The sequence below is a fragment of the Danaus plexippus genome, chromosome 2, assembly GCF_018135715.1.
Source record: "Danaus plexippus chromosome 2, MEX_DaPlex, whole genome shotgun sequence".
Taxonomy (NCBI): domain Eukaryota; kingdom Metazoa; phylum Arthropoda; class Insecta; order Lepidoptera; family Nymphalidae; genus Danaus; species Danaus plexippus.
Window position 1 is genome coordinate 2,444,341 of NC_083537.1, and position 18,130 is coordinate 2,462,470.

At 31.3% G+C, this 18,130-nt stretch overlaps 1 protein-coding gene across 2 annotated transcripts; it reads left to right on the forward strand.

Annotated features, from left to right (window-relative positions):
• The first annotated feature begins 1,712 nt into the window (after window positions 1-1,712).
• On the forward strand, window positions 1,713-13,330 carry LOC116779771 (retinaldehyde-binding protein 1). 2 transcript variants are annotated; one of them, XM_032674197.2, is made up of 6 exons: window positions 1,713-1,863; window positions 3,232-3,476; window positions 8,032-8,188; window positions 8,726-8,868; window positions 11,853-12,014; window positions 12,338-13,330. In XM_032674197.2, exons 2-6 carry the CDS (start codon window positions 3,246-3,248, stop codon window positions 12,521-12,523), a joined length of 879 nt encoding a protein of 292 aa, XP_032530088.1. In that variant the 5' UTR covers window positions 1,713-1,863; window positions 3,232-3,245; the 3' UTR covers window positions 12,524-13,330. The 2 variants fall into 2 exon arrangements, with proteins under 2 accessions (XP_032530088.1, XP_032530089.1); XM_032674198.2 differs by lacking the exon at window positions 1,713-1,863 and adding an exon at window positions 1,973-1,991.
• The last annotated feature ends 4,800 nt before the right edge of the window (window positions 13,331-18,130 follow it).

Genomic DNA, 18,130 nt, shown 5'->3' on the forward strand with positions numbered 1-18,130 from the left:
TTTTCTATAGTTTGAAACTAGTACAAATCCACTAACAATTAAGTTGGTTGCAACATAGCTGTGGTTGAATACAACATTGTTGTAAATAAAGTGTGCACATAGTATTTATTCTAATAATTTCTTTAACATTTGAAGTACTTTTTCAACTACTGTAAATTACAGTCAAAAGTGTTAAGCTCTTTAGATGTATATATTTCTCATACACTACATATTTTCCTAAACAAAACTATTAATAAATATACTTGTAACGGATTTTATAACCAGCTAAATTATGAACTATCTAAGGATAGGTATTAATGACGAGCCTTAAGTAATCCGAGGCATTGGGTAACTCGCGGAGCGTCACTGTTGCATACGAAAACGATCCTGTAGCGCTTCTTTATGACGAATGTCGGTAACCGCTGGATTTTATTCTTCCTCTGGACGGAAGGATAGTTATAAAATCTTTCCCAGCGCACAGACAATGATAAAGGGATGAATGTGATTACTTGAAGTTGAGATTATTCACATAAAAAGCCAGATTCTGATTGATCTATTAAAGTGGGACTTTCCACTTTTAAATCACCAACCGTATTTATTTCTGTGCTTGAAGTAAACTTCTCAAGTATACTCCTGATCTCAATCTTCAGCTCTACTCCTCTAATCTCCCCCCGCCTTCTTACGATAGCATCGTCCACAGAAGTAGTAAATAATTTCCGCATATTTAATTATAAGGTTTTCTGACGTGTTAGTCGATTCTATCTAAAATATATTTTTGTTTGCTATGTCCTAAGAAATTCCTTATTTGTTCAAAGTCGAGGACTAAAGTGTCATTGTTTTATCTATCGTAATATTTATAGAGGATTTTTTTACGAAGGATAAGAGAGGAAATTGGAATTAAAGGATAGAAACTTCGGTTCTGAAGTATTTTAAAGCCTCCAGTGCAATGATTAAACTATTTTATTGGTCACCATGCAGGTCATAATGACATCTACAGCTGGTGTATAAATAATCTATAAGGATCTTATGCACACATGCCTCTACTGTTAGTTCATCTGCATCTTCAAAAAACAATGTTTATAACTAGACTCCACTAGGTCAAATAAAATAATTAGTCAAATAATATTTTTATGGTATTTGTAAGATAAAAACCAACTTTAAACTTTGTAGAGTGCTCGAAGAACAATCTACAAAGTTGTTATTTTGCACAGCCTAGGTACAAACAAATTCTTTATGCGTCACTCAGAAATGTGAGGTTTAAAACAAAGCCTGGATATGTTTATTTATTTAGCAATGATGAAAGCGCTTAACGTATGTAATGTATATACATATTATTATGTATGTATGTACTATATATATGATTATTGTAAGTGTATTTAGTAATAAATATTTAATTTTTACCTTCCCCATTTACAAATAGTAACATGTAAAAAATAATGCATTTTCATCTAATTGAGATTTTCAATGTCATTAGTTACAACGTCTCAAACACGACTGTAGAAATATTTATTATTATATTTATCTATTATAAATAATACTGCCCCTAACACTTGAACTTGGCTGGCATTTCTGTTACAATTAACAAATATTGAGATAAACTGCCACAATATTTTTAACTTATAAAAACATTTGGCTAGCAAACACTTTTAACGTAGCCTTTAAAGAATATTTGCTGTACCAAAAAATATCTGTCAATTTCCGCCCTTATCGACCTTTCGTACAAAGAGCCGCTTCTCCTGGGGGCACAAAGCGTTATCACGAGTCTATATAAGAGCTTGTGAAGTGCGCGGGCGCACACTCGCTTCGTACCGGCCTGTGCTGCGCTGACGATCTTCAGCCCCTGTAATATTATAACCGACGCGCGTATTTCCACGCGCGAGTGAGGTTAGTGTGTATTTTCACAATATTCCGTCAATAACATTATTAGCAAATTGGAGCGTAGCTTCACCGGTTTTGATAGTGTTGTGTTTTTTTTAAAATAGTTATTTCATTTGTCTTTTTGGAGGAATACGGTAAGGCAAACCAATGTATATATAGATTATAGGGTTCATAAAAAAATTACTCGTTGATTGTATTATAACAAAAAAATTAACAAAGGTTTGTTACACGTTTAACAACAAAAACAAAGAGCTTCCTTTATTTATTATTACAGAATTGCGAAAGACAATTGCTTGATAAGATTAAGCCTGTTACTATTTACATACTTCTAATACTAAAGTTTCATTATTTGTATGTCATTTTATTTAATAATTAAAATTATTTAAAGGGTCTGATTAATTTGACATATAAGAGTATGGTGTTTTTTAAGCGATATGTAAGTTTAACGTAAAAAAATTTCAATTATTCCGATTAATTACAGTAAATTATTAAAACAGCCCCGGAAATTACTTGTTCAAAAATTTCTATCAACAACTAAACCAAACAATTTTCTTTTATATTAACGTTTGAATCGTGTTTAACGTACTGTATTTTAAACTTTCATTGATTATTTTTTAAACTTTCTTATTTACTTCATAATTATATTACATAACTAAGTTATAACGACGAAAGTAAATATTGAATGAAATGAAATCATCAAATAATTAACGTGATAAGTTTCGTGATTACTGACGGTTATCATATTAGAATTGATTTTGACAGATACGAAGGATTAATAATTGTTTTTTTTTTTTAAATCACTGTTTTATCAACGTGTCGTGACTTGTTCATAATAAATTGTGGTGTTTTTTTTTTTTTTTTTTTAAATTCAAAATAACATATTTGTAATTGAGATTTTATTGAATTGTTCTCATGAATTTTAATTGTACATACATTACTATAAAAAAGAATTTTATCTTTAAATAAATTGCAGCTCACTTCCACGGGTATTGATGACTGTCGCTTGAGTATTTTGAAAACATGAAACTGGACGGGAATCCATAACACAGCCTTGTCTTTTATGATAGTATCAATCGAAAAGTCATTGTAACAAAAATCATCAAAAACCCTCTCAGTGGAGGGTAAACCGTAAACAGCTATGTCAGTTCGAGTACTGTTTACTCTTTTTTTTTTGTCTATAATTATCGTGTTTGTAATATGGAAATGGCATTAACCTATTGCGTACTTATGCAATACTGTGTAAGCAATAAATACGTTAACGTGTTTTTTGTGTCACTTGTTTATAAAAATGATATTAAACTACAAATAGAAGATTAATATTCATTAGATTATGAGTGATAACAAAGTAAATCGAAACGTAAACAACTATTGCAGATATAATTGCCAAGATGAGCAGCCCTAGCGATTTTAGAATCGAAAGAAATGTCGAGCTATCAGAGGAGACGAAGGAGATCGCTGAACGCGAACTCCGGGAGACTCCTGAGCGTGTTCGGGAAGCTTTGGAAAGACTGAGAGAACTGTTGAAAGAGAACAAAGACATTTATTTCGGAGATGAAGACGAGATATTGACAATATTTCTCCGACCTTGCAAATGGTACCCCGAGAGCGCTCTGGCTTTGGTGAGTTTAAAAAACATTTATTTCGTAAACATGAGATTTTATTGTTAAGCTACCATTTTATGAAATTTTCATACTAAAAGTAGTTGTTAAGAAGATAAGGCACTTTGCAAACCACGGACATGATCTACTTGCGTAAGAGCAACTTAAAGTGTTGGTAAATGATGGCATAGTTTAAGCAATCATAATACGCGAGTAACGGCCGCTGTCTGTCCTAGACCTCGTAATATCGTCTCTATGAAATGTTATCATAATACCTTATATAACATTCCGACGTTTCGTACATTTAATATATTTGCATATCATCATAAGTGTTCAAATAATTAATATTAATTTATATAATCTTTGGAAATTTAGTATATAATTTTATATTTATTTCGTTCGCAGAAGACGAAACAATTACTGGGTCTTACTCACGGATTTAAAAGATTTTGTTGTTCTTTTAACAAGATCTATTTATTTAACTTTCTATTTCTAACTGCTACCTATTCTTAAACTTCTTCACATTTTGGGTACACAGGAATGATATTTAGAATATTCTTATTATATGAATAATAAAAATAAGTCGTTGTAATGTTTTAAGCCTCAAGATACCGTTTTATTCTGTAATATAATAGTAGATGCATACAAAAACCTCGGAGGCTGCAAAACAGGACGGGTCCACTCTTGAATTAAGCTAACTGTAGACGTCAAGTGCGTAAAGGACGCAAGATATGCAAATTATAGCCTTTTTTCTCTCTAGTTTAGAAAGTAAGAAGCTTTCATACTTTCCTCTATATTATAGGGTAAGCCTGCACGAGAGCTCGTTTGGCCCGACTCTAATTGCTCTCTACAGGGTGTTTTGATTGGGATTTTCATTTGATAAAAAATAAAATAAAAATGTAGTCAAAGATCAATAACCAATAAATTATTGATAATTTTTTTATCATTGAAATGACTGATTACGATGACAGTTGCTATATCAGAACTGATCCGGAGTAATATTGTTTTAAATAACGTTTTTGATTTACAAATATCTACGTTAAATGGACGTAATATGCATGCTAGGGGACATTTCCTGCTGTCAGACATGACCATGTCCAAAGGTCAGTTAGGATGGGAACCATTGGACATGCAGTTATCATTGGTAAGGATCCATCTACACTATCGGACCAAAACACGTAATGTGACCGGTGCCGTAGTGTGGATAGGGTCTAATGGGCGTGTCAAAGGGCACTGCATATCAGTTAGAGATAATTAGAGATAAAGCTGTCCCGGCGTGACATCAGCGGATATAAATAAACAGACTTATCTCGGACGTCGTTCTTGTTTAGTTTGAATTTTTCCATTTGAATGACAATAATAACCGAGTTTAAATGAAACTAATATTTTTCGGATATACTACGCGTGCTTTATTTTTGTAAAAAACTACATACTCCCGACGTTTCGGTTACTTTTCAGCAACGGTGATCATGTGCAGAAGAGAGGAGATGAGATTACAAAAATAAAGAACTCGCTGTAGGTATATCCGAAAACTATTAGTTGCATTTAAATGAATAAAACTCGCGAAAGTCTTATATCTCATTATAATACCTGAGTTATTAGTAACAAGTAAACTAAAAATGTAAGTTTGTACTCCACAGTGCTTCAGCAATATAAATCCGTTTGGCGTTTATATTTTAAACGAATATAAAATCGCTGTTTAAAATAAGTCATTGTCAAAATTATATGAAGGTATTTTTACGAAGAAATGTACACACACGCACACACACACACACACACACACACACACACACACACATATATATATATATATTAATTTATGCCATTCGTGTTAAATTGAGATATATTTTTAAAGTAAAAATATATGTATGTATATTCATGTAACATTGCTTACAACGTCTTTTTAGCAATAAAACAATAATGTTGACTTAAACCCTTCTAATAAATAATCACTATATTTAGTTAGTCCTTTCATACATATTAAAAAAAAGTAAACAAACCGTTTCTAAACGTTGCTGCCAACGTCTATGGACGGGTAGCAATAAGATTATCAATCGTTGTCTACGTATAATTTGTGTGATAAAGGTAATTAGTATCTGTAAATAATATTAGTAAAGTTGTTGCACTTTGAACACTTATGATATCTGTTTTATCTTCAACCGATTCTAGTTGACCGTTTGACTGATAATTTGGATTCGGTAAATAGTTTTAGATAATAAAGATTTTTAATTCTTTGTTTACCTAAAGATAAGGATGTAATATAAAAATCATATGCCTTTAATATTGAATTCAATCAATGTCCGAGATAAAACTATGCTAGCGATTATAAATACTTAGTACAGATATTTTTTCTGTTATATCTTGGCACCAATATCGTTTTTAAACAAAGATTAAATTTCGCATTCCAAATGTTATTATCTTTCTATGCCTTATTAATACGATGTATCGGATTTTGATATCACTGTGATTGTATTGATTGATTAAATCCTACTCAACCAGTCTGTCTTAGAGCACGCGCACACAGAGCGGTCAGGAGTACCGAGTTCCGAGTTCCGCGTTCAGCGTTCAGCATTCATTAGGTTATACCGATTCTATAACAACATCGCACACAGAGGGCGGTCTGACCGCGGCGACAATAATAATTACTAGTGATGGATTATGTTTTTATTAGTTGCTCAGTCATTTAAAAACTACTGTGTGCTTCAACCAAATTAACATCGTACACTTTATCTAATACATGCACTACACTGCACTACACACATCATGTAATTTTATAGAATTAACGTTAGTTATTTAATGAGACGGGAAACATTTTGTATGGTATGTGACGATGATAAGTTGTGCTAAGCATACTGAATAGTCTGTAGGAATTTTCTTTTAATGGAGCTGTGAAATTTTGAATAAGCTAGTCGCTAGAATATTTTTTTTTGTTATCATATCTCTAAAATAGATGGAAATTGATGGTTCGTATGAAATATGCGAGGAAAATAGAGGATTAAATCTGGTTGCATGTAATATCTAAAATGTTTTTAATGTATTACAAAAAAATACATATTAGGTATTTAGGTAAATCTTCGCAAATCCCATTTTAAATTCAAATGTCCCGATCCTTTAAAGACATTGATGAATTAGATGTACCTATATGTTTCTGTGATAAAGCAAGTGATATTAAATACTTGTCACGTGCTCTTGCGTCTTTTAAATGAATTGTTTCAACATTATTTAAATATGATCGAGATTGAAAGAGGAATTCAACACAAGTTCACAACTTGCCGAAAATACGTATATTGAATAAACAACTTTATGTTTGGTCAAAATATACGTAAAAAAGAAATAGTTTAAATGACATATTTAGAAATAACAATTTCATATGATTACTGATTAGTGTTGTAAAATAGCTATTTTTTTCTTTAAAGAGACGGAATACTATCACTTGTATTCAGCCAGTAAGACAATATAAGCCATTTAATAAAACATATGAAGGAAAAGTGTTTAACGATGGTTGTGTCGTGATGATTGATAGTGTTATTGTTCGGTTAGTCATAACAAAGGAACCTTTGGACGAAGCTTCTAACGACAACCAGTCAGACATAAACGACGTGATTTTGGATCCTGATCCACATATAATACCAACGTACACAAATTGGATGTTAATAAAACAAGTAATAGCGTTACGAGATCCAGTGAGTGTAATGGAGGGTCGGGACGTGCTTGTTACTTATTCGCAATCAGTCGTTAACCTGCTCTTATGCAACAACTGTCGACGGACTAAAATACAACTACCGCAACAATTATAAAACAAACTTGCATATGCTCAAGGTCATTTTGTACGCGCCACCATTTTAAAAATGGATTGGCCCACCTGACCCTATTATCTTTAGTTAAATAAACTTCTGTACCGATATTAAACATCGCTTTGATTATTTCTACTAAAAAAAAAGAAATATGATACGTTTAATTTTAAAATATTTAATGAGTTTATTTAAATAAATGTATTCAGTCTTGTGGTCTATTACACCTTGTTTATATATTACGAATATGAATATAAATTACAACTTGAATACCCTTTATTTATTATATGGATTCTTTAAATATTTTGACGTTATATTGTTTAGTAATTTATATGTTAATTCATTTGTGAAAATTATATATAGATTGTTATTAATTGGATATAGAGAAGTGATGTCATGGATGTCATTGTCATTGTCATTGCCGTTTGTAATGTAAGTAAAATAAATTATGGCCGTTTCATTATTTTACCATTACAAGTTTCATATTATTGTAGCAAGGAAATGATGAACATTATGACATGCAAATGTAAACTATCCATATATTATGAAAACAACTCTGAATTGCATGTCTTTATATTGTTTATATTTTTTTAATTTTTGTTATGACAAAGACTTTCATTTTTAAAACACTTCATATGCATCTTTTGTCGATCGTTTAGGAATTTTAAAGGTTAGGTACCTAAAAAAATTTGTTATGATAGGAAACTAATAATTTTTATTAGTATATGTTAGATATATTAAGAATATTTAACTAAAGCCATCTAATATGTTTTATGTTGCTTTAGATGCGTCGGGCTGCTGATTTTAAGCGCGACAACGCGAGCTTGTTGGACGGTTTACTGCCAGAACACGAGAAGGAGGCTTTCCTGGAGCACAAAGTAGTAAACGTCATGAAGGGTCGTGATGATAAAGGAAGAAGAGTGCTCATTGTCAACGTTGGAGGTAATTATGAAAAAATATCTTTTTAAATCGAATTACGATTCTTCTAGTCATATAACACCATGACGTTTTTATCAATTGTAAGTTTTATATAAGTTAGTTATTACGGACTTATATTCTTAATAGTGTTTTAAACTTAACAAACCGAAATTTTTATTTTTACTGTGTCAAACCATTGCTGAAATTCCATTTCCGTTCATTGTACAGAATGATAATGTTCCAAGTAAATATTATTTTAGTGAATAATTATTGTAGGTATATGTGGTATTGTCTGCGAGGGGACTGATTGATTACGTTCTTTTCAATCAACAAGCACTCGTGTTATTGAATTGTTTATAAAGATTTATTTTAATCTGTGCTTTTTATTCATTGTATTACATATAAAACCTTTTTTTCTATACCGCTATTGGCACGAGTATAAAATAAAATTCCCTTATTAATAAACACTTTCTGAATTAAAAGATAATTGATTTGACCAAAAAAAAAAATAGGTATGAGTCAATGTTTTTACTGTATTAAGGTTACGAATTTCTTCTATAGGTAGCTGGAACCCCAAAAAGGTGACGGCGGATCAACTGTTCAGGTTATTCTATTTAATTCACGAAGCTGCCATGTTGGAACCGGAGTCCCAAGTCCGAGGAACAGTCGTCATTATGGACTTCCACAAAATGGGCATGAGTCAGGTATGTGTTCTTATGACGATGTTGCAAAAAGATTTTTTCATATAAAAAATTTATCTACATAAATGTATGCAATTCTATTTTGTTTTTCCATTTCAATATATATATTATATGCTATGTCATATTAAGACAAACATTTTTATACATATTATTGTTAACAGGAAGCAAAGATAGGAAAATCTAAATTTATTTCGTTATTTATATCGATAGATAACATTTTAATATAGGGATGACAATTCAACCAAAAAGATATTAACATTTATATGTCATTGTACCAAATAATAAAATATGTAAGTCATTGACCTTTATAACAATAAGATCGATTTGCTTTGTGCTACCTTGGCACACTAATTTGTATTCGTCGTTTTTCAGATATTAATTACACTGAACGTTACTGTTTTCACAATGCAGTATTATCATAAAGATATCCTTGGAATAATAACGTATGTTTTTGTTTCATCGCCTGGAACCTTTGTTCCTTAATTTGAATTTCATTATTACGAAAAACAAAGTTAAAGTGTTAAAATTTTGATGTGTCAGAGCAATGGATAGATTATCTGACACTTTCACTGCGCGTGCGCATAACGTGCATGATTGCAAAAGATTTAATTTGCTTGTGTAGCGTGATGCCGTTTGCCATCCACGTGTAGCGAGCTGGTTAGTGATTTTATTAAAATAAATCATAAGTTTCAGCGTCATCTGTGGATGATCTATTTGGATGAAATTATTGAATTTACACTAAAAAATGCTAATATTAGACAGCTTATAAAATATAAAGATATTGATTTTCTTCAGAAATAATTTCCACAAATAATGATAGTGATGATATAGTAAGAATTAGTGAAAGTTATTATATATGTTTAGTTTATTTCCTCCCTCCTTTATATATTTAAAAAGCATTACATGCTTTGTAATTTTATGTGTCACGTATTCGTGTCGTATCTTTTGTGAATTCATCGCCCTTTGACTGATGACTCAGGCCCTTGACAAAGTTTTACGAGTAAAGTACAAGATGTAAATGCAACAAAAGATTGGCCAATACAAAGAACGATATATTATTTGTTTATAGTTTTGTTACAATAGGTGAGTTGATTTATTTCGAAATAGGGCATTTTCCTTGACTCCATGTTTGATTTATTTCTGAAATACATTTGAACTTAAAATATTCTACAAAAAATTTTAAAAAAAGAAAACGAAACGTTCGAAATGGTTTCTGTTAGTATTAAATATTATGTACTACATATATTTAAAAGTTTTTCAATTACGTATACTTAATATTTCGAACAGGATCTGATAAATACTGACCTTGGATTAATTATAGATAAACAGTACGATAATGAAATGCAAGAATATTTTTAAACTTAAAAAATATAGAACGAATCTATGAGGTGGTAATCATTTACGTTTGTATGCAATAATAACAAAAAAAATGCAAATGCAAATGTCAAAATATGGCTATCGTACGAGGTTATTTTTATGCGTCGTTAAATTATTTTATCAAGACTGTAATGTTGTCTCATTGTTTGAACGTAATTGTAAACGTTTGGGAAATATAACATAGACTTCCGTGTTAATGTTATCGTTTCTAGTAACGAGAACTTGTAAACCATCAAGCATCGATGAAGGTAGAGCCTGTAAGGATAATTCTCTGACAAGGTTTCGGCTCAAGGGACGTCACGTTTGAGGTCGAAATGACTTTGTATTCTGTGGAAGTGTGATCATTTACGTCTTCTACTCATCCCGTGATCTCTGAGTTATATACATGATATATAATCAATCTTGTCTGTTTAGCAGCGCACCAACTTCACCTCGGTAAATTTTCCTTGAGCCTTAAAACGGCACGAGTACATCTAATAAATTATTCTTTACTTGTCCTAAAATATCAACATTCTAACCAAACTTCCGTTACACGAAAAGGAAATAGGTTTTCCTTAAAAAACTAAGGACGTCAGCAAACATTTGGCATCACACATAGTAAACACGCCGTTTTGTTCATCTGATCCGCGCCCTGATGTGACCTTTCATCACCGCAATTGGTTCTACGGTTACATATGTCACAATGCACTTTAATAATACGATTTATTACTTAGTTTTGAAGTGTATCACTTCAGCAAAATATAAGATCTAGTAGAAAAAAAAAATAATCATATAAGATACTTTTTCATATCGTAAGCACGTTTTTAAATAAAATTACGAACAATTAGTTGCTTATAACTAAAGAATAGATAAAGTATTAATTTTAATAACATAATAAATCAGCAGGACAAAAAATTTGAGATGGCGAAAGTTTAGGAGATAATTAAATTCTATAATTAATGGCTGAGGCGTAAAATTTAGATATTCTTAGATTAAGTACATTACAGACCAATTGAACAATGAAAGTCATACCGAGAATACTTTTTTGTTATAGCACTTAAATACTAAAATAACAAGTTGACATCTATTAAATGTGTTTAAACATTTCGTTTTTATAAACAGGATCATGGTTTTCTAACCACAAACCGTCTCGTCTGTTAAATAAGAATTCAACAAACACATACACATTTTATAACTATCGATCACTTTCAAGGCTGTTTTTTGGGTATTGACATAAGTATTTTCAAATGTATTCCAGGAACAAAAACATATTTAATGTTAAAAACTATACGCAGCTAGTATTTGTATGTTCAGTGTCTCGCAAACATTGGCTGAGTGAGACGTTATGTAATCATTTTCATTTAAATTGCATCGTGATTAAATTGTAAACTGAACCACGTGTAAATTATTTAGCACGAGTTGGATCGAGCTACGGCAATAACATTAACTATTATAGCACACTAACGCTGTAGTACAATTGTTCTTATTATGTTCTGTTAGCTTTGATATAGGTTAAAAACTACGTTAATAATTCAACTATTTTCTAATTATATCACACTGATCGTTATAGGAACGCTGTGTGTATGATTTATTTCTATATAGTTTTAATATAGAAACATTTTTTTTTGCAGACGATGGGTCTAACGCCGGCGTTTTCTAAACGTCTGCTCACTTTCATCCAGGACGCGTTGCCTCTTAGATTGAAGGAGGTGCACTTCGTTAAGGAGCCCATGATCTTCAACATGGTTTGGAAGCTGTTCAAGCCTTTGATCAGGGAAAAGTTGAAGGGCAGGGTAAGCATATTGGAATAGAAGAAAATAGAATTTTACTTTTAATTTTAAAATAGGTCTTTGAACAATTGATGAATAATATTTACAACTCTTTGGTTTTTAAGTTTTTAATGTTATTATTTGGAATCGTCGTAGAAAGGTATTTCTATAACAAATATATATTTATATACATATATATGTATTAATATTGATGTGAATCCAACACGAATATTCAGTTTACTTCCTTATCGGCAGTTAAAATTTTCAGTTACTATGAAATTTATAAAAAAAATAAAATAATTAAATGCATCAATGTTCATAATGAACGCGCTGAATTTCGTCTCTAGATCTTCTTCCACGGCAGCAACATGTCATCTCTACATAAGCATTTGGCTCCGAGTCATTTGCCCGCGGACTACGACGGTGTCCTGGGCCCCATAGACTACTCGGGCGCCGACTGGTACCCCGTCGTCAACGAGGTGCTCCCGCACATACAGAACTGGAACTCGTACGGTTATGTCAAGAAGGAATGATTAGCATTTATCTATGGATATATTTAGTCCTCGACTGATGACCGTCTGCCGTGGAGTATGAGCGAATTTTTACACTTATAAGATATAATAGACGTAGTTAGGTATATAATGTGTATTGAATGTATTGATATTAAAACTTTATTTTATATTGTGGTACAAATCATCGTAAATACTATTTATTAATCAAATTGCGTGTTGTTGAAGTCGGGTCATGTCGTTGTTACGCGATTTGGTCTGTGTAAGTGTCGCTCGGTAACAGTTTTTAAATTTCGTTTTATTTTTAATTGTTATATTTTTTTTTTATCTTAAATCACGTCATTTATAAATGAACCTTGTAAACAATAATTCAATAAACGCATCCGTCTTCATATCTTTCCGAAGATAAGTATGAATAATTCAAATGGAATATTGAACGAATATAACTTATCTTTGTTTTTTTTTTTTGTTTTGTTTTGTTTGAGCGAAATTCATGACATTCAAATAATAGATAAATATCCATATTAGTGACATTTCAATCGAGGCTGTGAATGTTAGACGCGTGTTCTGTTGATGTTGTATAAGGTGTTCGATTCGAGAGACTTTTCTACGTGCTTGATAAATATATGACTACCCCAAAGACGAGTAAAACAACCGAATTATAATCGATGAGAATGATAGTACATTCCAATTGACATTGGCTAGTGAGAACCAAAAAACTTTACAGTAACTTGCTCAAACGTTGGTCATATCTTAACGTCGACGCGTGAGGATTCGTCGTTAGATGTTTTGATGATTTATTAATAAAGAGTAATTTTATATGAATGAAAATATTGTCTTTTATTTAATTTCTTTTTTTTTATAATAATACGTTGTTTAAGTAAACATTGAGTTGAGATTATCTTATAAGATTTGTTGATTGAGTTTTATATTACACTTAATGAAACCTTTAATTTTAAGTGTAATATTTCTCGCTACATCTAGTACCAATTTATTTATTATTTAAACAATCGTTCTAGATAATTAATAATCACAACAATTTCTTATATTATCTATATCAATTAAATTTTTGTATAATCTTTATCTATAGAGGGTGGGATATTTTTTTTGTCTTATCCAATCTGTATTACCTAAAGCTTGTATCGTATTATATTGAGTAACAGTTTTTCATTCGTAAATCTCCACATATATGGTAGTAAAGGCTATTATACGAGAATAAGGAACGTATACATATGTAGTGTGAAAATGCAACCTCGTAATAAACATAATGATCTTAATTCTTTAAAAACTTAATCTTGTTACGAACTTATACAAATACGTGTTCTGGGAAAAGATCCATTAGTGTCTTTATAGAATATATTATATACTATATGAGTGATAGTAAGATATGGAATATTAAATTTAAGTCCAAATAGTAATCAATAATCATGATATGAAAAAATCCAACGTTAACCAACCTTAAATTTTATACATTTTCTGTTTTAAGTAATTTTTAAACTAGACAATATACAAAATATATATATGACGAGAGAATATTAGTGGATTTTTTAATAGAGGCAACATTTGATACAATGTTGGTATAACAAATATAAATAGTTAGGTTTTTGTTCAGTTTTTTTTTGTATGAATTTGTCGTAAACAATAGCGATTTATTTGCTTGTTATAGTACACATAAATAGCATTGTCATTATGGTCGCTTGCACCAAAACCGTCTTCTGTAAAATGCGCAATGTACATGTTTTAAATTTACGCTAAATTATTCACACACTTACTCGCATTTTTAATCGAATCCGCCTACCTTGGCTAATCATCCAGCTAGGTTAGTTTGTATTTGTGGGAGAGTATCATGGCAAAATATTTCAGTATTATGTGTTTCCAGTGATCTTATCCGGATAAGAGACGTGGTCGATAGCTTATTACGAAACTCAAAACCACTCGGACGGTAATGGAAAGGGCTATGCTATTAATTGCATTACGTGATCACGGATCAGCAATGAGGAGTTTCTTAAAAGATCGACTTAGCTTTGAGGGTTGCTAAACTCAGTTGGGTTGGGGGGCAGATAGACCCACTACTACATGGATTAATACCGGGTCAGTGCGGTTGCATCTCGGTGGAGTTAGAAGACAGAAGTCAGAGCGTCCTGACAAAAGTTGTGGAAGGCCTAAGTCCAGCACTGGACGATGGCCAAAGCGACGACCAGATGCGATGATTTTACGTTACAGGAGAATACACAAGCGATCCAGAGGAATTCTGCAAAGGATAGGAATCAAACGTTTGACGGTAGTTTCTAATTCCGGTCCTATCTCGAGTATCCAATCTACCTTCCGATTTGCCCCCTAGAGTCAGATAAAAGTAATAATTCAATTCTCAAGTTCCTAAAGAAGGCTGATATTATGATACCTATACATTATTGAATAGGTAAGTAATTGCAAATGTAAAGTATCTTATTACAGTTGTATGTATATAAGTAAAATGTAATAAATAAATTATAACTGGGGAAGTGTTAAAATTAAAAATTATTATTATGTACAATGGATATAATAAAATACTACATAAGTACTAACATTTTTAAACAAGCCAGCGCCTGTTAAATTTTTGGCTGCAATTTGTAAGCAAATGAAACTTTACGAGGTTGCTGTTTTCCATTACAAGGTAAATAGGCGCTGTCTTCTTAGATCCCTGCAATCCTGGTTTAATATAATGAGAACAATCGATTCGACCTTCACAGGTTACCTTCTTAATTTTCAAGCATTTATTAAGAGTCAATAAAATATAAATATAGTTTTCTTGTTATGATAACGGTCATGATCTTTGTCGATGTATTATGAAACGAATTGAATACTTTTTCCTTAATATCTCTATTTCATATCGTTGAGATTACATTTCGTTATTTTGAATACAATGGTTAACTAGCACTTCTGTTTAATTAATATGAGAATTGTTATAAACATTTTTACTGAATATTATTACGTAATTCGTACAAATTCCATCTTTATAATAAAATTATCGCTTCACAGATTATAGGGTAATACAGGTACAAAGTCCCATGTTGTTCACTAGATACAATCATAGGGCGTAATTAATCAAGATAATAAAATTAGGTACTAGATATATAATTTTTATACTTGACTATATCATTTACGAACATTACGCTAGGTTTAATTCCACTCCGTTTGCTTATTCGATCCATCCATCGTAATTATAGGTGTTAATGATTCATTGGAAACAAATTAAAATATTTGATATGCTGTCGGTATAGTCTAGTGCCATACAATGCCATCTTAATCTTTCCGGCAGTTGCCTGTTTGAGTAACAAATAGATTTACACACATACAGAAGCTGTGACATCTACAGCTATAGTTATATTGTAATGTTTGTAGATTCTACATTCGGTTGAATTAAGACGCAGATAGCTATTAATCTTGATTAAATTAAATGATAAAAGATTTTATGGTTTGATTGTTGTTTAGAAAATATTTTATTTAATTTTTTCAGCTCAACCAAAAAGTAAGTATAGCTTATGTTTTATACTGACAACTAAACCAAATTATTGTAAAGTTTAATCACGAAAAATATCATCAAATATTCCTAAATCCTTACAAGCTTTCGCGTTTATAAAATTAGCGGAATCTTATCAGCCGTCTGTCCATATGTTAAGACTTTTTCATTATGAAACTGACAGTTACACTGTTGAAGCTCCACTCCCTGCAACGCAATGGACCCGGCACCCGCACGGTGAATCCATTGAATGCTAAGAGGTTTCGTCTCATAATTAAGTCTTCTAATTTTCGTGGGAACTTAAATATCAAACGTCTAAATTAAGCCAATTTTTGTGGCTTTTGGTGTACTTTTTACTATCAGTATGCACTGTCTCAGGGAATACGGAGATTTAACAGTTTTTCATTCAATATTCTTCTCACATTATTGAATGAGAGTATGTACTATGACAAAGCAAAATTTTATTTAGCGTACTGTCTTTATGAAGTCGTGGTGGCCTCGAGGTTAAAGGTCCTCCTCTCATACGTGAGGGCGTGGATTCGAAACCTAGCACGTACCAATGTGATCTTTTCCGAGTCATATGTTATATTTTCTAAGATTATTTAGACACCACTGACAGACGGTGAAGGAAAACATCGTGAGGAAACCTGGTCTTATAATTTCAAATTATAAGATTAAAATCGCCAACCCGTCTTGAGCAAGCGTGGTGATTAATGCTCTAACCTTCACCTTGTGAGAAGAGGCCTTTGCTCAGCAGTGGGCTCCGATAGGCTGATGATGAATGATGATGATGATACTGTTTTTAGAAATATAGCTTAGAAACAATGTCGTGTATCCCGAGTAAATGATAATATTCAGTAACTATCATTTTGTATAACAACATAAAATATTTATCGATTTACTAATATGTAAATTAACATTTGGATTTTAAAAGCACCTAATTTTGACGAGCGTCATTAAACGCGGAAAATTTTAGTGCAAAGATAATTTGGTGGCTTCTTATAGAAAATTTTCGTTAGAGAAATATGCCACGTAAGAGAAACGTATCGATTACGTTAAAATTTTACTAAAAAAATATTCAAAACAAAATTTTCTTAACAAATTGCATCCGATGGTATGCTCATTAGTAATTTATGAAGTAATGTAAATACGACTCTATCCTAAATTACAGAACTCACTTTAGTCACTATGAGATTAGGTTAATATTACTGGTTTGAAGTAATTTTTTAGATATCATTGGTAATAAACGTTTATGTAATCATTAAAAGCGTTCCACCTTTCTTATTCCAATACTGTGGTTTACGTAGTATGTCACAAAAACTACTCATATTTTGTTCCGATATAATATTTGTATAAAAATTCCTTAATGTTCTTTGTGTTTGATAAACAAAGAATAATGCATAATAATAATAAAAGGCACGTAGGCACGATGTTGTTAGACATACATATATTATCGTAGAAAAAGAAAAATTATTAAAATTATCTTATCTTACGAAATTTTTATTTAATTGGACTAAAATATATGGACTTTGTCCTTTGGATGCCAATGTTTTAAGTGCAGCATTTGACAATGTAAATTATAATATGGCTAAATTAACTAAATAAATGAAACTTCTACTCATTACTTGTCATTTAACGATAATACTAGCATCCGTTAAGCGCTTCATAGAGTAAATTTACGCCAGAAATGCTTTACATTAGTTTGATAATGAACTGTTACTCTGATAGCTGGAAAGACGTACCAAATATACATACACAGACACCGACGTTTGACTTATAACACTCTCTTCTCGTCCGGGTTCACAATGTTTATTAAATTTTTTATTAAATTTATATATACATTCAAATTTAATATATTATTCTTGTACACATGTCTCATTTAAATAAACATCCATTGAACGAGTTACGTTAATTAATGATTAAATTTATTATGCATTTTCAATAAACAACGTTATTTTAATTTTAATGAGATCTAATCTGAGTTTAATTCTATCAAAATATATCTGTATTATTTGTGTACGCTTTCAAAAACATGTTGATTTGACCGTTTTCTCTGTAAGTGTTACAAGTGAATGGTCGGTGGTGTGTCATGGTGGTGGTAGAACACGGTTCTCGTTACGCGGACATCGACC